General features: G+C 36.8%; 1 protein-coding gene across 4 annotated transcripts in view; it reads left to right on the top strand.

Annotated features, from left to right (window-relative positions):
- Positions 1–25,542, top strand: part of MINDY3 (MINDY lysine 48 deubiquitinase 3) — an 82,508-nt gene that overhangs the window by 22,215 nt on the left and 34,751 nt on the right. Inside the window, exons 5-10 of one of the 4 annotated variants that reach the window (XM_040968321.1) lie at positions 982–1,033; positions 1,946–2,060; positions 3,948–4,021; positions 4,924–5,003; positions 18,727–18,797; positions 22,653–22,733. In XM_040968321.1, the coding sequence (XP_040824255.1) occupies positions 982–1,033; positions 1,946–2,060; positions 3,948–4,021; positions 4,924–5,003; positions 18,727–18,797; positions 22,653–22,733 (473 nt within the window). Of the gene's footprint in view, positions 1–955; positions 1,034–1,945; positions 2,061–3,947; positions 4,022–4,923; positions 5,004–18,726; positions 18,798–22,652; positions 22,734–25,542 lie in introns of all 4 variants that reach the window. The other 3 variants (XM_040968322.1, XM_040968323.1, XM_040968324.1) reach the window with 3 other exon arrangements.

The raw sequence follows: 25,542 nt of genomic DNA, 5'->3' as shown, positions 1-25,542 counted from the left end.
TGAAAACTAAAACTAGGTTTTGAAATATCTGACATCATGTAACATTTCAAATTGAAAGTAAAAACTTAAAATTTTGAATTTATAATTGAAAGTTTTCCTAAGTGACTTGTGAGAGTATATATTTGTTCTAAGTGTAAAATATATGTGAAATTGTTCATGGATTAAAATATTTTGAGGTTATCATTATAGCTTCATCTCCCTGGAACCCTGAATAACTGGGTTCAAATCTCAGGCCTTTATGTTTTTTGCTATGTGCCTGTGACAGAATTTTTCTTTGTGCCTAAAATTCTTCCGTAAAATGGAGGTAAAAGTGTTATGAGCATTAAAAAGAGTCAGACCTTTAAAACAGTAAAGGTTTGGCCCAGTGAAGGTAACCTTCACCTCTGATTCAGATGCTTCCTTTGATTTTTCTGTATGTACATCTGTACTGTGAGTAAATGTAATTTAAATTACTAAAACTTTGGAATGGTTAAAAGAATAAATGAGGAAACAAACTTAAAGCTATTGTTGAACCTGTGTAATTTCAAAGTGCTATGCCTTTTTATAAAATATTTTAAATAAGTAAGCATTACATCTAAGGATTTTATATTATAAAGGAAGATGACAGAGCTATCATAATTTCATTTATATCTGTACATTTAAAGATTATTTAAAGGTGCAGGACACATTGTATTGATGTGTGAAGCACTTGATTGTCAATAATTTCACCTGTTTTATAATTTGTCCTAGAATCTGAAAAGAAGTGCTTGATATTTAATTGCCCCTCTGCATTCTCAATATTATATCTATTTTTACTTACAATAATGGTAACTAAAGTGTTGAAATATAAGTTTGTGTTATAGTAAAATTGAAAATAAACAATTTTAAGAGAGTAAGGGAATAGGGAAAGTTTGATTGCTTGAAAATATTTACAGCCTGCTGTGTGTATCTTGTGTCATTTATTTGCCATGTGTAGTGCTGAAAAGTGTCTTTTATGTATAGCTGCCTTGGCTGTCGAAGAGCTTGGCTTTGAGCGATTTCATGCATTAATTCAGTAAGTAACATTGGAACATTTAAAATACTTACCTTGTGCACACATTGCCATTTTAAGTCTCCATGCTATGGAAAAGGTCTTAGATTTCTGTAGACTGCACTACTTAAACATGAATTTTAAATCCATTGCTTGAGGATTTATTTGCTTTTTAGTCAAAAAGAGTAAAGAGTAACTTGTAAATACATACTTTAGTTGTTCTATATCCTAAAATATTGAAAGATGCTTTATTAAAAAATGTTCAGAGTGTTTTCAGTGATGCAATGAAAAAAGTTTAATGTTGTTGTGTTCTGAACGAAGTTCTGCGAGGTAAATGTGAGATAGTGTTATTTCTCATCTGCCAAGTTTTCTTTCTGTAATTTTCTTTAAAAGTGCCCATACTTTTATTAGAACATTTAACTTTGTTACAAAATAAAAGGTAAGGATGACTGTTGATAAAATTATGGAAGGTGTTTGGTTTAAAGTTGTAATTGATTTCTTTCAGAAGCTGGAAATGCTTGCCTTTTATTTAGCTTTTAGATATATTTAAAATATATATTAAAATCTATAATATATTTTTAGATGATTTCCAAACTCAGAAACTAAATTTGTTTGTTCTTAAAAACTTGTAAGAGAGCTATTATCAAATAATCAAAATAATTACGTTATTAACAAATGTTTTGATGCCAGACAGTTCATGTTAGGAATGAAAGCAGTCCTTGCCAAGTAGGCATTCTGTCTTAGTGGTATGCTATATATGTAGTGGTAATTGTCAGTAGTAATTGTGTGTATAATAGCTGAATTTGTATTTGAGACACTTACACAGATCTGTTGTGCTGTGCAGATGTTAAAGTGTAAGGCGATTAAAATTTGTTTCTATTTTTGAATAGGATCAATTCATGATGATACTAATGCGTAATTATTTTTTTCTCTCAGAAAAAGATCATTCAGAAGTTTATCAGAATTAAAAGATGCTGTCTTGGACCAGTATTCAATGTGGGGAAACAAATTTGGAGTATTGCTTTTTCTGTATTCTGTGTTACTTACAAAGGTTTGTTTAAGAAGATACTTCTTCCTCTAAGTTTGGTTTTTCAAGCTTTGATGAGTAATTTTATGTTTACTATTTCTAAATCTTGAAATAAAACATCCTGTTTGGGTGTGGGTGTTTGGAATAGTGATTAAGGTGATACTTGGAAATGCTTATATCCCATATGAAAGTGCTGGGCCGTAAGTCTTGCCTCTACTTTTAGTTCAAGTTTCTTGCTAGTACATAGTCAGCCACATGATACGGCGTCTGCCGCCGTAGGAGAGCTGCATTAATGGGCCAGTTCCGGCCCCAGCCCAGTGGGCAATAAGGTGTGAACCAGCCAATGATAACTCTTTGCCTGAGTATACCTCTCTGTCTTGCAAGTTAGATAAATAAAGGAAAGTATGTAGTTTTATTGGTTGCAATTCAGTGACCATTTGATATGAATAAGGGTTGATGGATGTGCTGAAGTTTTCCATATGAAAAAGAACCAGTGGTTGAGGTTAAGTGAATGCAATACATTTTTTTTCTGTGTCATTTTTTTGAAGGGGTGAGGTTAAGTACTTCAGCGCATTCAGTATCTAGAACTTTTTGTGTTTGAGTTCCCTTTTGAAGAATTTAAAAGTATCTGGATGCTGGTTTTCAAATAAATAAAAAGAAGATTTCTGCTTTCCTAATTATATTTTGTCTATATATATATATTTAATATATATAGTATATATATTTAAAAATTGATGTATTTTTTATTGCAAAGTCAGATATACAGAGAAGGCGAGAGACAGAGAGGAAGATCTTCCATTTGATGATTCACTCCCCAAGTGACCACAATGGCTGGTGCTGTGCCGATCCTGATCCCGAGCCAGGAGCCAGGAACTTCGTCCAGGTCACCCACGTGGGTGCAGGGTTCCAAGGTTTTGGACCCTCTTCAACTGCTTTCCCAGGCCACAAGCAGGGAGCTGGATGGGAAGTGGGGCTGCCAGGACTAGAACTGGGTGCCAATATGGGATTCCAGCACATTTAAGGCGAGGACTTTAGCCACTAGGCCACAGAACTGGGCCCTTCAGTAGATATTCAAATTACCATTTAAAAAATATTTATTTATTTTTATTGGAAAGTCAAATATACAGAGAAGAGGAGAGATAGAGAGGAAGATCTTCCCTCCAACGATTCACTCCCCAAGCAGCCACAATGGCCGGACTACCGAGGATAATCCAGGCTAGACCAGACGAAAGCCAAGAACCTGGATTTTCATTCAGGGTTTTCACCTGAGTTGGCAATGCCCAACAATTGTGCCATTTTTCTGCTGGCTTTCCAAGGTGTATTAACAAGGAGCTGAGCTGGAAGTGGAATAGCTAGAACTTGAGAGGCAGTCAAATGTGATGCCAGCATTGTATGTGGTGGCTTAACCTGCACCAAAAAACTGGCCCCCAACTTACCAATACTTGAGAGAAAGCTTAATCAGAAAAAACTGCCTATTTTTTTCTTTATCTTTTGTATGTGAATTTATAAGGTTCATTATAAAATGGAATTAAAAGGTAGATTTATATGGATGTGCAAAATCTTTAAAAATCATTGCATAGTCTTTTCATAATATGCATTTTCCAGCTGTTTTGTTGATTCCTTAGACACATAGAGATCAACAATTTTTACTCCAAAATAAACATTTTAATTTCATTTTTCATAAGCTTCTTGAATAACCATCATGTCTATTTAGCCAAAAGTTAAATGATGATTAACTTTTGTTAGGTCCAGTATCAAGCAGTTTAGTTGTGTTCTTTAAATGGAGCCCATGAGAGAAAAAAAAACATGTTCTTTGAGGAATTAATTTATGTTACAAACTGGTCTTGTTTAAAATGCTACCATAACTTTTATTTTTCTTTTTAAAATCTGATACATTCTTGCTTTCTTTAGGGCATTGAAAACATAAAAAATGAAATTGAAGATGCAAGTGAACCTTTAATAGATCCTGTGTACGGACATGGCAGGTAATTAGCTGACGTCGGTTTCCTCCTCCCTGGGCTAGTATTTAGAAACTTCAGCTAAACCTGGCTGCGGCAGTAGTGCACTCAGGCTTTGTGTAGTGTTAGCTTGTAATTGAGCTTTATGAACGGATGTCATTTGTGGCAAATATTTTAAGATGACAACTCAATTTTGCCTTAAATTTTGCTTATAAAGTTTTTTTTAAAAGATGTAGTTTACTTTTTGACTTACTATAAATAAGTATATTCTTGTCTATTCTCTGTTTACAAGAAAATAAGTTGCCTCTTTGAATCTGCCCTCCCTCTGAAGCTTTTTATAGCTATATTTTACAAAAAGTCGATGAAAGGATGACAGTTAAGCCATGTTACGACTCTTCTTTTTAGAACTTTTTACCTCAGAGGTTAAGACTGATCTATTCCATATAAGCGAAACAGTTTTAATATATATATTTTAAAGATTTTGCATGAATATTGAAGTCTGTATAATATTTCTTAATCCATTTACCTACAGTATCTTGAGTAAACTTGATAAATTTATATTAATAGATGGAACAGTAAATGTGTGACATTTAATAATACATTTAGCAAAGCTTGGTACATCTAGTGGGCTAAATCAGGTTTTCCCTAATTTTGTTTTTTAAGCAACATAATTTAATGATATGTTGCAATATACTATAATAATATTCTGTAATATGCTATAGTAATATGAGGACCGATGTTGTGGGGGTGGGAAATAACAAGACAGAAAGGCGGGTGGGTGAAGAAATCCCTTTACTTGTAAGAATGTATCAAGGAGAATAATAAAAAATAATTTTAAAACGTCCTTGCTTTATCTTTAAGATAGCAATTAATTGATTTGAAAGCTAGTTTTGTTCATGTTTTAATTGACTTTTAATTTTTGTTAATAGTCAAAGTTTAATTAATCTTTTACTGACCGGACATGCTGTTTCTAATGTATGGGACGGTGATAAAGAATGCTCAGGCATGAGTAAGTATATTCTTTGTTACGTTTCTCCCTCTTAGGATTAATATTTTAGAATATAGTTGATTGCTAATAAAAGGCTGTACATTTTTTAGAGATTAAAGTAAGTGCTTTTTAATAGAAGACTCCTGTGCAGTTTCTAGACTACCATACCACTAAGATATAAATGGTGAAGCCAGACAGTATTGGATTTAAATACCAAGTATATGACTTTTTTTTTAAGATTTATTTATTTATTGGAAAGTCAGATATACAGAGAGGAGGAGAGACAGAGAGAAAGATCTTCCCTCCAATGATTTACTCCCCAAGTGAGCGCAACGGCCCATGCTATGCCGATCCGAAGCCAGGATCCAGGAACTTCTTCCGGGTATCCCACACGGGTGCAGAGTCCCAAGGTTGGGCTGTCCTCGACTACTTTCCCAGTCCACAAGCAGGGAGCTGGATGGGAAGTGGAGCTGCCGGAATTAGAACTGGTGCCCATATGGGTTCCTGGCGTGTTCAAGGCGAGGACTTTAGCCGCTAGGCCACGCCACTGGGCCCCCAAGTATATGACTTTAATCAAGTTACTTCTCAAGTATAAAATTGAGATGGAAGGACTATAGTCTTTAGTAAAAGTAATAAGTCTCTTAATATGTATAAATGTAAGACATTAATCCAGAATTACTGTTTCATTCTTTGCTTAAAATGGAGAACTACAGAATATTTATTTGAAATCATTGCTTTCAGAGAGTTTGGTAGCTTTGTCTTTTGTTGTGATATGCATAATTTGCTTCAGCATTTTGAGACATTGAATATTGCCTGAGACTTTAAATGACCAACCCCTCCATCACAACTTCCACTTCTAGTCTCACTTATTTCCTTCTAGCTGGGGACATTAATGTAAAACATTTTGGCCGTTCCATTCAGTAAAGGAAAGTTGGCACATTACTATCAACTTTTTTTTTTTATTGTAAAACATAGTTTATTTATCAGAGGATCAGATTTTAATCCCATGTATCAAAGATAAATATTACAAAACTGCAAATTATACATTAATGTCTATGATCAACTGTATCATGCATAGGTTTTTGTTTCACAATCTTCCTCACCACAACACATTTACATGTTTGTAACCAACCATTTTACATGCTAATATAAAATCTAGAAGATATAGTGCATGGGTTCCTCTCTTACCTTGGAACAATGTGATAGTGGATTAAATTTTTTTTTCGTCTTTTTTTAAAAATTATTTTTTAATAATCTTACTTAGTTGATTAGGGTACAAAGGGTCAAGGGCTACAGGGTGAGAGTAGGTAATACCATTGTTTCCACACTAATATTATCATTTCTCCCTGTATGTAGGTTTAGGAGAGTTACAAAGGAAAAAGCCCCACCCAACCTCCCACCCATCCCAGATCCCCAACGGGCGGCATGCTCTGAGGGTCCTGCTCATGCAGTTTCGATAGTTCAACAGTTCTGGATTGCTGCCAGTCTCGCAGTTCCAATCACAATGAAACCTATTCAGAGTCCACTGGCTGACAGTCTCTTCGTGGTTGGGGTTCTGAGATCAGCAATTCAGTTGGAGGGATCTCCAAAGAAACTTCATCTGAGATGATCCCAGACCTGATTCTTGTATGAGTTTGCTTGTACAGAGTCCAACACTGTCCATCACACCAATCGGCTTATACACATGCTGGTCGTTGCAATCGCTGGGTCAGTTCTGTTTCCATTTCTGTCTTGCACTGGAACCAACGGGTATTGCAGTGCAGCTTGATCCTACCCACTCCATATTCAGTCCTGACGCAAACCAGTTGGAGCTGCAGCCTAGTTGGGGCGACTCCCCATAACCCCCACCAGGCCTGCTCCCTGCCCTGGTTCCCATGCTTGCCAGTGTGTACCGCAGGCTTGTCCAGTCTGTCCCACATCCAATTTAGCTCTCGTACATGTCAGTGGGCATTGAAGCCTAGTTCAACCCAACCAACCTACTATCCAGCCCACACGCCTACTGGCAGGTGCTTTTCTGTCCGGCCACCCCTGCCCCTCTCCTGGCTTTCCTGCTCTCCAGTGAGAGTGGCAGCCCCGAGGAAGGTGCCCACGATTTCCCTACTAGGCTACACCGACTCCCAGATTAGGCACTCTCCAGGAGGTTCTGGCATTTGACTTGACAGAATTGGCTCCCAGTGCCGGCCTCTGCCAGCTAATGTGGCCAAGCCCTCACCCACTCTAATTTTTGCTTGCACCAGTTGGAACAGTCAGCTCACCATAGCCCTTCCCTTATCTCGCTCACATGAGGCCCACAGGTGTTATGGCCCTGCCTAGTCTGATCTGCCCCCATCCCAACTCACACTTTCCAGTGGAAGTAGTTGTCCAGCAGGGGAGCCCACATTCCCCTGCCGGCTTTGCCTCCTCCCCCTGATTGTCACATGTGCTGTTTGGGCGCTGCAACCACATCTGGTACGGCTCATCTCACCTTGGCATTCCTTAATGTGTACTGGTATGTGTCTCAACTGAACCTGGCGCGACCCACACTCTGTTCTGGTGCTTGGATTCGCCAGCGGGTGATGTGAACAGGTTCAGCCTGGTCTGCCCCCAACCCATGCCATGAGTAGGCCAGTGGGATAATTTCCATTGCCTGTTTGGGCTGTTTCCTATTGTGCTTTTTGCGCTTACCTGCAGGGATTGTGTTTTGCCAGAGAAGTCCAGGCTCCTCCATCAGAAATTCTCCCAGTGCCAGATTTCGCGCATACCAGTGGGTCCATGGTCAGCCCTACTCAGTTCACCTTTTGTCCTAGCAGGAACAGTGGCTGTTCCTGACTGGCCTTCAACCCAGTCTGGTTCTTACTGTTGGATGTTTCAACCCAGCCACGGCTCTTCCATACTCCCATACAGCTCACACATGGTTCAGTAAGGGCTGAGACCCAGCCTAGTCTGTCACACATCTACCCTGGTCCTCCAGAGCGCCAGATGATGTTGGAATCTGACCTTCAATTTGTTACTCTCAAGTCAGTCTAAAGTCATTCATTTATTAATCATTGCATTTACTTCGAATACCATGTACCTCTTACTGAAGTATGTGCTATAGTACATGAAATTTCAAAGTGTCTGTGGCTAACAAATTTAATAGGCTTTTTTCCCCAAATGATAATTAGATAAAACTGTCACTAAATGGCAGATCACATTTGGAAACGTAAGTCACCACTTTTTATTCCCATTTTCAAATGATTGTTCATCTTAATTTTAATTTTTGTTAAATTCTAGTTAAATAATTAATAGAAACATAAAAGGATTTAGTATTAAGGGAAAAATCAGTAACCTAATGGAAGTCTAAAAATTGCTCTATTTCAATTCAAATCTGCGTTTTTTTCTGTGTAAGAAATTCAAAAATTGATTTTTCCCTGTATCGGGTAACTTGTGCAGTATCATTCACTTAGTGGTGTGATTAGTTTGAGAAACTAGTTTTGCTGATTTCTGGTAAATGTCAAAACTGAGTTACATTTTTGGACAAATAACTATGCAGATTGCTCCTCTCTTTCTTAAACTGCCATTCTGTTTAGTAACAGAAGCATTTAATCCTGCCAGTTTCTCCTGAGGAGTAGGAAGGTTTTTTGTTTGTTTTTAGGCACCTCCTTTCACTGCTTTCTCCCTTTCTCTTTCTCTTGGTGTTTTCTGCATCCTCATGTCATTTCAGATTAGAGAAATTTGGTTGAAATGTCGTATGCTACTTAGCCTACCTCCTTGTTCTACCAAACGCTAAGCTATAACTCTCTACTCTGTCTTTGTGGATTGCTGTGGCATTTGCTTCTGTCATGGTCCACCTTTCTTCACATTCTATAGATTCAGGCCTTATCTACAGCTAAACCAAAATTATCCTCTTAGTAGACTTTATAGACACCTTGCCTCTCATATCCATAGACTGGTAGGCCCTTTTTGCCATAGAATATTTATGCCATGGGAAGTTGTTGCAGTATACATTAACCAATGCTTGAAGGTTTGTTTGTTATATATAAACTCTTCTTCTGTTTCGTGAATATTACCTTAAATGGTAAGATTTTGCTCTGTATGGTTTTCTAAATATTTCTAAAAAAAATATCACCACTGAGCAATCACTTTGGGATAATTACCTTGCAAAATAAAAGGAATTGGATGGGTGTTGACATGAATGTGGGTGTGGTTTTAGTCACCATGCTGCAAAATCTTTAGATTAATTCATCATTTATTGAACTTACCTTCTGTTACATACAAGGAGTAAGTATGTGGTATTGAAAGTGAAAATAAAGACTTAATGGTTTGGGGCTGGCTCAGTGGCACAAGTTAAATTGTTACATGAGGCCAGCATCCTGTTGGAGTGTCCTGGCTGCAATGCATTCAATACAGCTTTCTGCTAATGCCCATGGGAAGGCATGATGGCCCAAGTGCTTGAATCCCTGCCACCCTTGTGGGGTCCTGGGTGAATTCCTGGCTCCTGGCTTCCACCTAATCTACCCTCAGTTATTGATGTGTGAGGAATAAATCAGCAAATGGAGATTTCTCAATCTCTTCGCTCTGTTTTTCTTTCTCTGTTGCTCTGCCTCTCAAATGAGTAACGAAATCCATCATTAGGGAAATCACTGATCTTTACTTTCCTTCTTTTAAAATATGGAAGTAATACCTTCTTTAATTGGAGAACTTAATAATATGTTAATGCTCCGACTCCACTGGGCCCATTAAATTACAGTCTCTAGGTTGTAAGATCTGAACATAAAATTTACAATTTGTCCTAGTAAGGGTTACATGTGCAGTCATGTTTTAAAAGCAGTGGGGAAGGCCCGGCGCAGTGGCCTAGCTGCTATAGTGCTTGCCTTGAACTTGCTGGGATCCCATATTGGTGCTAGTTCTAATCCCGACATCTCCACTTCTGGCAAGCTCCCTGCTTGTGGCCTGGGAAAGCCATCGAGGATGGTCCAAAGCCTTGAGACCCTACACTCGTGTTGGAGATCTGGAGGAGTTGCTGGCTCCTGACTTCAGATCAGCACAGCAGCAGCAGTAGTGGTCACTTGGGGAGTGAATCATCAGACGGAAGATCTTCCTCTCTGTCTCTCTTCCTCTCTGTATATCTGACTTTGTGATAAAAATAAATCTTTAAAAAAAATAAAAACAATAGAATTGGATTTGTGAAGGAAATCAATAAAAAAGAGAGATTATGAGCATAAAATTGATTTAGGGTCCCATAGGGTCGTAAATATTCACAAGTTTAAGCTAGTTGACCAGCGTTAAGAAGAGCGAGTCACTAAAAGCATGGAGCAATGAAGTAATGTAGCTCTTGTAAACCCAAAATATGAACTGTGAGGGAAGCGATTGGGTAGAACGACAAATTCAGAACTAAACCTTGACACCTGCACAGATGAGAAGTAATAAAGTGGTAATAGACATGGCAACAGAAGAATTAGTATATGTGTGTTTTGTGACAGTGTTTGTTTTTTTGTTGGATATTATTTGAAAAGCAGAGTGATAGAGATCTTCTATCCTTTTGATCACTCCGTAAACGATCACATTAGCTAGGAGCTTGGAACTCCATCCATATCCCCCATGTGGGTGACAGAAGTCTGACAATATATGTTGGATGTAGTATCTTTGATCTCAATATATTGTTGAAAAATGAGGCTCCAATAACTTGTTGATTTGCCCCAAGTCAAAGCAGCAAAGATGTAAACATTCTAACATTTTGACAAACACAAGGTTTATCCTTTTCTGTTGTAATACAGTGGCTTGTGTGTGCCATTCTACTTATAAAAGAATTCATGAGTGTTGAGTCTAGGATTCGGCAACAAATTAGATATATGAGGATAAAGCACAAATGACTGCTGGGTTTTTCAAGCAAAACCTGTTGACACAATTAATGTGAAATATCATGACAAGTTGCTAGAAGACATGCATATGTTTTAGTTGAGGAAAATGGTGTTTCATTTACTTTAGAATAATTGCAGCTGATAATAAGAATGTGCTTTGTGTATCAGTAGCAGCCATTTATTAACAGTACCAACTGCCATGTTTAAGTACCAGTACTTAAATATTTTCTTTTCTTGTATCTAGCATATTCTTAAAAATTGATTTGTGTGTTGGAAAGGCAGAGAGGCAGATAGATATTTTCCATCAATTGGTTCAATACCCAGATGGTTGCAACGGTAAAAGATGGGCCAGGCCTAACCCATGAGCCTGGAATTGCATGTAGTTCTCCCATGTGGTGGTAGGAACCTAGGTACCAGGGCTGTCTTAACTGACTTCCCTGGCACATTTACAGGGAGCGGGGTCAGAAGTAGAACAGACATAACTCAGGGGCCCAGTACGATGGCTTAAGTGGCTAATCCTCCCACCAGTAAGTGCCAGAATCCCGATGGATGCCAGGTTCATGTCCTGGCTGCTCAACTTTCATCCATCTCCCTACTTATGTCTTGGGAAAACAATGGAGGATGGCTCAAAGCGTTGGGAACCTTGGTGTTGTTAATTTCTTTTTTTCTTCGTGATGTTGATTTTGTTTTGTGGATTTTCATTAGGGGGATGTGTAGTAGCTGTGTAATGGAGAGTGTCATGTCTAGTAATAAGTCATTTAACTTCATGGCATTGTAAATTTCTATTGTTGATTTTGTATTATGACTTTTCATTTAAGGGGATGTACAGTAGCTGTGAAATGGAGACTAACATCCAGATGTGAGGATGCAGTGTAGTATGCATTTCTACTTCCAGACAAAGATGGACTTAAAATGAAACTGTGTGCTATATCTTGACAATAGGATGCTGGACTCTCTGCCATTGTCCATGCCCGCAATGATGAACATATGACTGTGTATGAAGAACTATACTTTAGTAATGATATAGAGGAAGTAGGTGGTGGGGAGGAAATTGGGAGGGGATAACGGAATATGGAACTGTATCATAAAATGGTATTAATAATAATAAAATGTAAAAAAAATCACTGATATGAGATATATATCTTATAATTTTGATCAGTTATTGAAATATACCACTATTAATGTAATACCAAACAGAAAACTTGTTCCAAAATATTCCTTTGTATGTATTTTTAAAACTTTCTTCCTATGTCTTTTGAACCTTAGTAATCACTGTCTCATTCCTATGTTCTTTCTCAGGCTATTAGATACACACAATAAAATGTTGTATAATAAAAAAAAAAGGATTTAGATTAAAGGTATATTAAATTTAGATATTTCAAAAAAATTGTGTATTTACAATATTCTTTCCATTGATTGTTTTGAATATTTTTAGTAAAAATTCATGTTTATCATGCAAATCATGTGAATTCTGTATCCATGTACTTTATTCTGCTTTAGCTAATAAAACTAATTTTCCCTTCTTTGAGAGGATGTATAAACTGCAAAAGAACTAAATCACCCTAACTATATTTTTTCTCACTCCCTCAGTTTTTCCCAGAGGCTAGAGTGGCACTTTTAAAACAGTCAGATAAAGTTTCTGTCCTGTTTAAAACCATTTGATGGTTGGATTCCGGATGCAGTTATAATACACTCCAAACTCCGTGCCCAGCTTCTCTAAATCTTTTGTGATACGTCCCTTGTATCTGCTATCTGTCTTCATTTTGTACTTCTGCGTGTAATCTGAGTTGAAGCTTTCTTTGATTTAGCTTTTTCTATTTTGAAGAAATTCCCTGGGATTTTTACAGGGCATTTTGTAGTTACTCTTTGATATATGTGCAAATTATTTTTATTATAACATTCTTAATTTTGTGGTATTAGAGATGTCAACTCATTCAGAAACAAAGGTTGCTTTGTTATTTTTTAGTATCAATCAATATTGTAGTCTCTTTGGCCTAATTAATTCAGTGTGGATGTACTTGTGATGCATAGGGGAAAAAACTGATGAAACAGAAGAGAAAGAAGCCATGTCTGGGTAATATTATTTTCTGTGTCATGCCAATTATCCCGGCCTTTTCTTGTGTAATCTTGAGGAATTAACTGATTAGTAAATACAAGTTTTTTTTTTTAGTAGCTCTGTAAACATATTTTAAAAAATAATCATTCTTTATTCCATTTTTAAAGTGTAAATAACTTTTGTCACTTACTCTTTGGTCATTTTGAATGCAACCAAAAAGTAATGGGATGTTGATTACAAAAGATTCTGTCTTAGGTGTCAGCTTAATGTTAATTCCATGGGTAGAGTTGGGCATTACTCTATCTTGTGATGGAAAGCATTTTTTTTTTAAAGATTTATTTTTATTATTTTTTTATTGGAAAGGCGGATATACAGAGAGGAGAGACAGAGAGGAAGATCTTCCATCCGATGATTCACTCCCCAAGTGAGCACAACGGGCCGATACTATGCCGATCCAAAGCCAGGAGCCTCTTCTGGGTCTCCCACGCGGGTGCAGGTTCCCAAGGCCTTGGGCCGTCCTTGACTGCTTCCCCAGGCCACAGGCAGGGAGCTGGAAGGGAAGCGGGGCTGCCGGGATCAGAACCGGTGCCCATATGGGATCCTGGGCGTGCAAGGCGAGGACCTTAACCACTTGCGCCACCGCGCCGGGCCAATGGAAAGCATTTAAAAGGCAATTTGAAGTCATCATTGTGCATTTGATGTGTCCTGAACTTTTTCAGTTATTTTCATGTTCTCCTTTAGTAGAATTGTTTCCTAAAGAAAATAACTCCTTCATTATTGTGTGTACTCTGTCACATGTTTGGTGGTGACAGTATAGCTTTCCTAATAAATGTGTTAATGTGCCATGGAAGATTGAAAATTTGAGTTGGTAGTATACCTACTATCAAGTGATGAACAAGTGGGACTTAATATTGCAGCTTATCAGCATTTTGTTAAAAGATATACTTTTATTGGAAAGGCAGGTTTACAGAGAAGGAGGGACAGAGAGGAAGATTTTTCATCTGCTGGGTTATACCCCAAATGGCCACACTGGCTAGAACTGAGCTGATCCTAAGCTAGGAGACAGGAGCCTCTTCCTGGTTTCCTACGTGAGAGCAAGGTCCCAAGGACATGGATCATCCTCTGCTGCCTTCCCAGGTCATAAGCAGGAAGCTGATGGGAAGTGGAGTAGCTGGGTATGAATCTGCATCCAGTTGGGGTGGTGGCAGTTGACGGTAGAAGGATTAGTCTGTTGAGCCACAGCATCAACCCAGATTATCAAGAATTAGAGATAGCAATACTTGATATCCTCTTAAGGAAAACTTGCCTCCAAATTTGAAGCTGGAAAGTAACTGCAGTAACTTAAAAAAAAAAGAATCGTAATGATAAAGATTTTTAAATTTTTAGTATTTAAGAATTATATACAAATTGAAATTATCTGTGTGGTGATTCCTAGCCATAGTAATATCTCAATTATGAGAGAAGAAAAAGATAAAATCTGTGCTGTTACAATTAAGATTGTTTTTGAGCTATAATATTTATTAATTAAAATGAGTTACAATTAATTGGCTAAGTTGTATACATATTTGAAAAGTACAAATATTTTATCCAAATTAATATAAGAAAGGATTAAGTGTTATTTTTCCTGAATGTTTTTATTTTCAAATATTCATTGAATTGTTACCAGGTTGCCTGATAAAACCTACTCTGTTCTTTTACACATGATTGTTAAGGTGCCTTTGAGTGGATCTACTCATCTGTGTTTTTCTGTATTATCTTTGTTCTCCTCCGTTATAGTTACTATTGTTCTTTCCAATGCCTGGCACTCAGGGTGTATTGTTAAGATAAATGTAGTACAGTTACTTTGTTTGTAAATTAGCACCAAATTTGAAAGTTCAAAAGAAATTTCTGTAGTCACTGTTGAGAAGAGAGTGGAGTGGAAAGAAAACTTAAAGAACCCGGTGTGTTCAACAATCTAACATTCTGCAGATAGAGACGCAGTTGGGATCACTGTCTCAAACAGATACAGCAGAGTAGGGACTAATCATGATGATCTTAAGTGATAGGTCAAGAAAACAAAGTTTTAAAATATAATGAAATAATCTAAAAATGATAAGTTCATAGAAGCAAATTCATGGAGGCATAAAATAGTAGTTATTAGGGATAGGGAAGGCCAGAATTGAGGTAGCTGTCAGAGGGCACAAAATATCTGTTAGAAGAAATAGATTCAAGGTTTTGTAAGGATGGCGAGTATAGTTTAAAAAATTGCATTTTGGAAACCACCTAGAAAGCAGATTTTATGTACTCTAGAATAGTGTGTGAGGCAATGTGTATTTTAATTAGCACTTTGGTGGTAATTCCCCAATGTATGCGGATTTCAAAATAGCATGTTATATACTGTAAGATACATATTTCAGTTGTGGATTTAAAGAATAAAACCAATTTGTAATTAGGCTGAAGAATATAATCCTTGTTTTTGGTGCTAATTGTACTTGATTTAATACATACCACTTCTGGATACTTAGTCAAAAATTGGATGAGTCTGCATGATTCATTTTACTTTGTTTTTTGTGTTAACAAGCAGATATTGCCAACTAAATTTTTAGTATAGTAATGAAATTATTAGTATTTCCTGTAAATGTAGACTTTGAGACTTAGTGAAAATGCTATGATTTATAATGTGAGAGAGTTATATCCTTAATGTATTATAGAGTGGTATAAAAATTGTTTTTCCAAAATGGATATTAAAATGTTATTTTCCAAGGGTTAGCACCATAGGTCAACAGGCTAATCCTTCTCTTTAAGTAACAGTTTATGTCCCAGCTGCTCCACCTGAATCTAGCTTCCTCCTTATGGTCTGGGAAAGCAGCAGAGGGTAGTTCAAGTCCTGGGAACCTTGCTCCCTCCTTGGAGACCCAGAAGAAGCTCCTACTTCCTGGCTTCAGATTGGCTCTGCTCTGGCCTTTGTGGCTGTTTGGGGGAGTGAACCAGCAGATGAAAGATCTTTTCCTCTCTTTCTTTCCTCCTCTCTGTAAATTTGGCTTCCCAATAAAAATAAATAAATCTTTTAAAAAATTCATTATCCAAACTTGATAACTAAGCACATAATTACTGACCTAATAGGAGTAATTAGTTTATTATATTTAGTAATGTAATCTTATTCTAGTATTTTATTCTAGACATTTGTTTAAAATTCTTAGGAAATAGATGATGTAGTATTTAATTATAACACTAGGTGGTGGTAATTCACTTTAGAAATTAAATTCCTCAATATACGTATTCCTAGAACTAAAATATTCAGTACTTTTTATGTTTCAGAAACAGAGAAAAAAGGTTTCCAAAACTAAAGTTTCTATTCCTGTTTTGGATGTTTCTCCAGTCAGTTGCTTGCCTTTGAATGATCTAATCCCAAGACTCAGACTTTTTCGTTCTTGAACTTTATACTCATAAAAATTACTGAAGAAACTAAAGAGGTTTACTTACATAAATTAGAAGCAAAAAAAGATAAGCAAGTTTTATGTTATAAATTAAGACAGACATATTTAAAAATATGAAGTGATTTTTAAAATAATAATATGTAAATACTTAAAAAGTTACTGGAAAATGCAATTTGAAAATGTTTGTTTCAGTAAAAAACAGTTTTGAAATCCATTCATACAAGAATCTTCAAGAAGTTCATGAAAGAAAAAGCAAGTAGTGAAAAAAACTATGCCTGATTTTTATCAGTTTTTGCAACAGAATTTTAATCCCATCTTGCCTTGAGTCTTTTGAAGTACCCTTGCATAAACAAGATGTTTATTTTAAAAAATATAAATTTCTGAAACAAAATAACCAGTGGAAAGTGACATCTTCAAATAGTTTTGAAATTTCTTTAATATCTGCCTCATAAGTGCAGGGGCATAGCTGGGCTTTTATTTCTACTTATGAATTCAGTCTGTTATAGTATAGCACATTTAGCTTTGATAAAAGTCTACTGTAAAATTATGAGAAATAAAAAAAGGTAATTATAAAAGTAATTTCTTAAAAGTAATTAAATGACTTTGAAAATCATTTTGGTCTCATGTATCCTGAGAAGAGGGTTGTGTGGACTCAGATGAGTCCACATCACAATCCTTTTATTTTTGTAAGAAGCTAGCAATGAAATACAGATACCTTTGATCAACTTTGACTTACACACCCCTCAAAATTAAACTATCTAGATGTTGTTCCTTAGGATATATACGGCAAAATATATACGGTAGGTTGCTAGTTATTATTCTTAACTATTTAATTGGTTGAGAGACATAATATTCTCACAGAAACATAATCAGATTGTGAAAAGGATACAAACCTATAAGAAGATAGGATCATCATAGTTGCATTTCTGTTACATAATAATCTGTTAACTTTTTATTCTCTATTCTTGGTTCTGTCTTACCCACATTCATAATAATTTTTTACTGTGCTGGTGATTCCCAGATTTCCATATCCAGTCCCAGATTTGCTGTATTTCCAGTTTGTCCCTTTCTTGCTACTATTTCTAAAAGTGCCAACCTCCTCATTTCTCTACAACCGAATACTTTCTTCTTTCTTCACAATATTCCATATCTACTTTTTCCAAATTATTTCTTTTACTTAATTGCTATTTATCAGGTTCCCCAGGCTAAAAATGTCTAAAGAAGCTTTAACAAATTCCTCATTCTTTGATTACATTGGCTTCTCATTCCTGATTATTTCCTCTGCTTTGGGTTCTCTTCTTGCCTTTTTTTGCGGGGCTGGAAAACTCCGACATGTGTTTTAAGATTGAATTCAAATGTTACCACTTCTGTGGATGCTTCTTTTACACTGTAAGCTGTTGCTTTCATACCTTCATGTGTGTTTGTGCGCACGCACATGTGTATGTAATAATTCTTAGGCCTTATAAGACAGAGATCATTTTGTGTCCATCTAGTAAGTAAACTGTTCACAGGGAAGAAGGATGGCACAGAATCTCCTATGCTCCCCATTGTCACATTTCCCTGCTTACTAGCATAGCCATTTGTTTTTCAAAATCAAAGTCAGTTACAATTTTGCAAGAATATTGAATATTGTTTTCTTTATTTTTGCCATGAGTTCCCTGCAGTTCAGAGAAAATATTCTTTTAAAAGTTAATATTGGATATAAATTTTTCCAAATATATTGAATAATCTGAAGTATCAGGTTTACTCACCTTGTCTAATAGCATTTAGATTAAGTAGTAATGCATGAAGAATTGGTGTAACCTGTTAATGAGTGTGTGGGAAATTTTTGTAACAGGAGAACAAATGTCAGGCTTTCCATAGCTGCAGTTCCACAAAGACAAGCACAGCTTTGAGTGGAAGTCGTGCTATAGTAAGGAGCAGGCGTTTGGCCTAGCAGTGAGGTGCTACATCCCATGTTAGAGGCCTGGGCTTCCTGCCCATCTCCAGCTGTTGATTGTGGCTTCCTGCTAATGCAAAGCCTAGATCTCACTGGATCCCGCCTCCTGCAAAGGTTTGGATTGGGTTTCCAGCTTGCAGTTGTGCTCCCTGAGGCTCCCTGGCGTAGTGGGCATTTGAAGGAGTGAAGTGGCTGATGGGAGCACATTGTTGTACTCTTTGTCTTTCTCTGAACCTGTCAAATAAGTAAACACAGATTAGAAAGGTCATGGAAAGAAGAAACTAGAAGATCAATATATTTTGATGCAAAAAAAGTTTGGAATTTGTGCTTAGGGGTCTTCAAAAAATTAGTGTGAAATAATATATTATGAAGACACTATGCACCAAAATAAGCCTGTCATTTAATCTGATTTTTTTTCCCCAGAAATTTTGAATTACCCTTAGGTATATGCATACAAGTACTTTTCAGGTTTATATATATACTAATACAATACTGTGTTTTAATTTTTTTACAGAACTTCTTGGTATACATGAACAAGCATCTGTGGGATTCTTGACATTAATGGAAGCTTTAAGATATTGTAAGGTAAAATAATTTTTGAAGTACTTTGATGTTTTTATTTCCCTGACTAATTCCTGGACATTATTTTTGTCCCTGTTTTAGCTTACTATTACTATATACCCCTCTGTTCATGTCCTTTCAGGTTCTCACCTTAAATAGGTATCTTCTTAAGCGTAGCTAGCAAGCTAGTCGATCATACTCTTTCCTCTGCTAGATCTATTGGTGTTGGGAGTGGGGAGAAGGCTGGCTGAATCCAAAAATTTGTAGAAGAAAAATAAATACATCAATGGCTAAATATAAATAAGTTTTTTGGTTAACTAAGGTAAAAGAAAGGTTTTTTTTTTTTAATGAACAAAAAAATGTGCTTTATCAAAACAACTGATAATACTTTATTAGGTAATGAGATAATTGACTAAAATGCCTGGAATTTGAGCTTTTAACTCTTTCATCTGAAAAATGATTTCACACTAAAATATCCCCAAACATTTCACAACATTAATTTTATAAATTCTTTAACATGTGTGCTGAATTTTGGAATGGCAATAAAGCTTTCATTTTTGCATCCCTGTTGTTTCTGAAATAACCACTGGATAATACTAAACCACCATTGGTTTGCACTTAAGAACATCCCATGATTTTGACAAAGACAGCAATCTAATTTTGTTATTTACTTATTTTTTTAGATATATTTATTCTTGTTTGAAAGGTGGGATTTCTTCAGAGAGAAGGTCTTCCATCTGCTGGTCCAATGGCAGCAAATGGCCAGAGCTCAGCTGGTATGAAGCTGAAAGCCAGGAGCCTCTTTTTGGTCTCCCACCTGGGTGCAGGTTCTCAAGGACGTGACATGAGTCACCCACTGCTGCCATAAGTGGGGGACTGCATCAGGAAGTAAAGCAGCTAGGACACAAACAGGCATCCATCTGTGTCCCTTTAACACAGTACACGTGTGCATGCACACACACGTCCTAAAAGTAGATGTGTATGTACACATGAACTGTGGCCAGGTGTTTTGAAGGAGGACATGGCGTGGAGATTTTATGATTGGTAACATTTTCCATGTAGCCTGTAACATCCTGATCATCTGGACACTGTGCTGTCAGTTGCGTTGTTCTTTCTTGTTGTTAGGTCCAGTCTCACTGGTATCCTCTCAGATGCTCAGATTTGCTCAGTCTTTTCTTGCATATTAAGTACAAAGTAAATCTGGGTGTGTATATGTTTTTAGATGTATATATGGTTTTATAAAATGTATATATGGCTTTATAAATATATGGTTTTATAAAATATGTGTGTATATGGTTTTATAAATCTAAACACTTCCCTGTTCTCTGATAGTGTAGCAAGCTTCTTTGAGATGCATAGTTGGCTGAGTACCTGAAATATTGGCATACCTGCAGTATCTGTATTTACTGTTGATTTGAGCTTCCTGTCAATGTGGCCCCTCAAAGGCAGCAATGATGGCTCACCTAACTGGGTTTCTGCTTACAAGGGAGAGCTGTATTGCATTCCTCCTTTGGCCCAGCCTGGCCCTGCCCAGCCCCACCTCTGCTGCTGCTGCCATCGAGGGATTGAAGCCGAAGATTGTCACTCTCTCCCTTCCTGTCTGTCTGCCTCTCAAGTAGATTTATTTAACATTTTGCCTATAATTTTGACCATGTTTACATGAAGTAATCTTTCGGTCTCTGCACGGACATACACACACATTCACATGCATGCTCACCAAGAGAGAATACTGGCTGTGAGTCACATCTATAACACTTGCCATTTAAAAGTATAATTTTGTGAGTTTTATCATATTCACAAGGCTGTGCAATCATTCCCAGTATCTAATTACATGGTGTTTTTCTGACCCTGGAAACTCTAAGGTCGTTGGCAGTTAAATACCCTCATCTCCAGCCCCTGGCATCACGTTTTCTATATGGTTTTGCCTCTCCTCGACATTTTATATAAATGGGTCAAAAGCTATGTAGCCTTTTCTGTCTGTTTTCTTTATGTGGGATGTTTTCACTGTTTACCCATGCATTAATATTTCATTCTTTTTTATGACCAAATATTCTGCTATATAACCTACCAGTTTTGTCTATTCATCTTTGATCAATGTTCTGCTTGTTTCTATTTTCTGCTATCATATCACTATTATATTCATCTGCATGTTTTTGTGACCATGTATTTTCAATTCTTTGCCATATAGATAGGAGTAAAATTGTTTTATCATATTGTAATTGTACGTTTTTATTTTTTTGAAGGACAATCAAAACTTTTTCGAAACAACTACACTTGTTTAGTATTTAGTTTTTATTACAAAAAGTTTTAGGAGTTGAGGATTCATTTGCTCTTTGATCCTACTCTATGAAATCTTACTCTCCTTTTGTTTTCTATCTTAAGTATGTACACACTTGTATATAAATGTGAGTATAAACATACAAATATTTTCTGAACTTGAAATTAAACCAGATTTACACTGTTCACCCAAGAGGCAGCATAATATGATGGAAAGCCACCAGCATCGGAGGCAGGTTTAGAAAACAGAAGTTCTGTTTCTGGCTCTATATTCAAGGCAGACACTAATCATGTGCATTTTTTCACATTCTTTTTGTATAAATTGAAGCACTCTGATAGCCTATTCTGAAACTACCCAGAGCTTTTCCATTTTCTTTTCTCTTTTTTATTCTTTCCTACTGTCTATCCTTTATCCTTTAAACATTGCTAGTTTAGCATTTCATATTAGCACATATTACGTGTCCCTCCTAGCATAGAACAAAGATACTATTTTCCCATTTATGAGTATAAAAGAGAATATGTTTTCTGGTGATAAGGATAAATTCCACAGGACCATTGTGGTCATTGAAGTAGGGTTGCTGACTAAATAGAGAATAGTATTAGCCCTGATTGTTGTCAGTAATCACTTGGACTTTTCCAATTATAGGAAATCTGTGAGAAAAGAAAAATCAGCAATTTGGTAAGACTAGCTTTTTGTAAGTTAAGATACCTGTTCCCTGAGATTATGCTATTGCAGATGGAGCAGTTTAGGCGCTGCTTGGGATACCCACATTTCCTATCAGAATAGCTGAGTTCCAGCGTGTGCTCTGCTCCTGATGCAGATTCCTACCGGTTCGTACCCCATGAGTCAGCAGGTAATGATTCAGGTCCCACCACACCCTTGGAAATTGGATTTTGGCTTCTGCCTGGCTCAAGGCTCAGCCACCGTCGACATTTGGGGAGCAAACCAGAGGATGGGAGCTCTGTCTCTTTATCTTTCTTTCAAATTGATAAAATAATTGAGTAGAAATCTTTCAAAAAAGAAATTGATTATAGTAAACATGAGTTTCATAAATTGATTATTGCAACATGAGTTTTATGAATCTGTTTTATTGAGTATTCGTTTTTTCACAGAAAATCATGTTCTGAAATGTTTGATACTGTACTTGTTTGTATATTACATATTTAATCTTGAATGCAGGCAGTAAAGATGGATTTTTACATATTTTTGAAAAAATATGTAAAATATGAAGTTATGTAGAGTTGTTAAGCTTATAACTTTAGAGTTTCAGGTATTATGATAGCATTATAGAAGTGGTCATTGTCTCTAGGAACTTTCACCAAAGTTAGGAATGATTTTTAGGCTGTGTTTGTTTCTGGCTGTGTAAATCTGTACTATTGTTCTTACATAAAGCTGTGGTATGAGCTTAGTATTGACAGTCTTTAGAGCATTCATGTTTATGGTTTGCATTTGATTCTCTGTGGATCAGGCATTATGGTACAGTGCACTATTCCATTTAAATGTGAACTGGACATCTTAGCTATGTCTCAGGTATTATTTGGCAGATATTTAACAGGTAGTTTCAACTTTTGATTTGTTTTATTTTGCTACGTTTATTCTAGGTTGGTTCTTACTTGAAATCTCCAAAATTTCCTATTTGGATTGTTGGCAGTGAAACTCATCTCACCGTATTTTTTGCCAAGGTATGCTTATAACAGGATTTGTAAAGTATGAAGTCAGACAAGTCATGAAGTCCATATTTAGTTTGGATCTTCATGAAAACTTAATCAAATCCTAATATGCATTGTTCCAAATTGTAGAAAATTAATAGTCATATATGAAACTGTTTCAATTTTGGAAGCATTTTAGTAAAATGTCATTTAATTGTTTTTACCTTTTCTGACTTGAATGCTTTGACTTTTGATTGTTTTTAGAAATTTCTTACATAATGAGAATAATTTTAAAACTTCAGATTGCTTTCTTATAGGCTAAAAATATGACCTGATATAAAATATGAAAACATTTTGCTATTTATTGGATCAGAGGTATTTCTCTCTTAAAATACTTCCCACATTTTAATGCATATGTGATTATAGTATTGAAATAAATGAGTATTTGAATGTTTATTTCACCATTTTTTTAAAAAACCTATTCCTAAATCTTTGTTTTTTTTTTTTTAAGATTTATTTATTTATTGGAAAGTCAGATATACAGAGAGGAGGAGAGACAGAGAGGAAGATCTTCCATCTGATGATTCACTCCCCAAGTGAACACAACGGCCGATGCTATGCTGATCTGAAGCCAGGAGCCGGGAACTTCTTCCGGGTATCCCACATGGGTGCAGGGTCCCAAGGCTTTGGGCCATCCTTAACTGCTTTCCCAGGCCACAAGCAGGGAGCTGGATGGGAAGTGGAGCTGCCGGGAATAGAACTGGCGGCCATATGGGATCCTGGCATGCAAAGCGAGGACTTTAGCCATTAGGCCATACTGTTGGGCTCTATTTCCAAATCTTAACATTTAATTCTATGTAATGCTTTCCACAACTCTTCTGACAGTCTTTGAGTATCAGTGTTGCCACTTCCTATTATCTCCCTGACTTCTCACATGCCTTTAAAATACAGATTAGTAATGATACCTGGATTCTAGAATTGTTGTAAGGCTTAAATATACAATCTTTAGCAGTGTCTAGGACAAGTTAAATACTCAGTACCTCTTAGTCATTATCATTTTCAGCATAGATTTATTAGACATTTATGATATCATATGTAGATTTGTTGCATATTGGAACAAAGAGGGGAAAATGTAAAATTGGAATTTTGGAATTTCTTAATTCCAATGCCCTTTCCTGATCACTGCATGAGGATTTTAGCTTCTAGGGAGGTGCCAAAGTAAATCTGACTTTTTAGGAATTATGATGTGTGTAAATTGACAATGCTGTTATATGACTGAGTTACTGTATTTGCTTTCAATGTGCTGGTGAAAGACTACTAGTAGGTTTAGGGCAAGGGAAACTTACCTCAAGCAGTGAAAGCTTACAAAGTACAGTTCTAAATGTGTGAATCTTACTGATATATTACATTTAGTGTGAAAGATTTTTGCTGTTTTTTCCCTAAAATGGAATTGAAGATGTTCAGAATGGGAACTGTAGAAATAGAACAACTTCTAATTCCAGAGTGAAAATGTCGTAATGCCATAAATTTTGAGGAGATAAAATTAGTTCCAATTTCTACATAGAATTTATTTCTTAGACAATTGTTCATTGTCCAAATGGAAAAATTAGTAAATGTATATGTATAAAGTAGTAATATAGAAGATAGTAAGATTTTGAATCGCAGGTTTTCAAAATTGGATATAATCCCTTAGCCCACCCTGGCTCTCCCCTAACCCAGCTCACATGCAGGCCAAATGGGTGTTGGAGCAGAGAGGGGTGGGCAGGGCTACAAGTGCCAGCTCTCATGCTCACCAGAAGGAGAAGTGGCCCAGCAGGGGAGCTCCTGCAGCAACTCCTACTGGGCTTATCACTCCCCGTATCAAACCCTGGCTGTAATGTGTGCTGGTGGGTGCTGTCTTTAGTCTACCATGTCTCACCTCAGCACTCACTGGTGTGTGCTGCAGCGTGGCTCAGCCTGGCCTCCCCCAGTTCTAGCTCATGCTGGTAGGTGCTGCAGCCTAGCCCAGCTTAGCCTGCCCCTAGTCCTGGCCCTAATGTGAATTGGCTGAAGTTGCAGCCCAACCCAGCCTGTCCTCTACCCAGTCCTGGTTCTCAGATATGCTAGTGGGTGCTATGAGCTGACCAAATCAGCACACGCATAGATGTGAGCCATCTGTGACAGTGGGTACTGTAACCTGGCTTGGTCTGGGCTGTTCCCAGTCTTGATTCTTGTACTCACCTGCAGGGACTGTGTCTTGACAGAGGAGTTCAAGTTATCTCCCAGTTGCAGATCTCATACATGCTGATGAGTGCTTGGTTCAGTCCGACCTGGCAGGTACAGTGGCTTTGTTTGACCAGCCCATACCTGTTCCAGCTCTTACTGTTAGGTGCTACAGCCCAGTTTGGCCTGGCCCACTCCCAAACCTAGCTTTCACATGGGTCAGCGGATACCAAGACCTAGCCACCTGACTCTCACAAGCAGCAGTGGGTGCTGGAGTGTAGTCCAGTCTGGCACACCTCAGACCTAGTCCACACCCATGCCAAGGGATGCTGTAGCCATGTCTGGCCAGCTCACTGCCTCCGTTTTCATGAATTTCTTAAAAAATAACTTTGGACATAAATAATAATTGTGTTATATTTCAGGCAAGCCAAGACTAGAGTGTTAGGAGTAGATACGCTTAATCTTCAGAGATTTATTCCTGAGATAAAATTAGCAACACTTCATTTTTCATTATTTAAAAGCATTTTTCTTATGACAATCACAAATATGTGCTTCTGTTTATATTGTATATAAACAGAAAAGTATATAGTATATAGTATATAGCCAAAGTATATAGTAGCTAAATATTCACAGATAAAAC

This window comes from Ochotona curzoniae, unplaced genomic scaffold (assembly GCF_017591425.1).
Source record: "Ochotona curzoniae isolate NIBS_2020 unplaced genomic scaffold, NIBS_Ocur_1.0 scaffold_4683, whole genome shotgun sequence".
Lineage (NCBI taxonomy): Eukaryota > Metazoa > Chordata > Mammalia > Lagomorpha > Ochotonidae > Ochotona > Ochotona curzoniae.
Note: the sequence above shows the minus strand (reverse complement) of the source record. Positions and strands in the feature narration are given on the sequence as shown.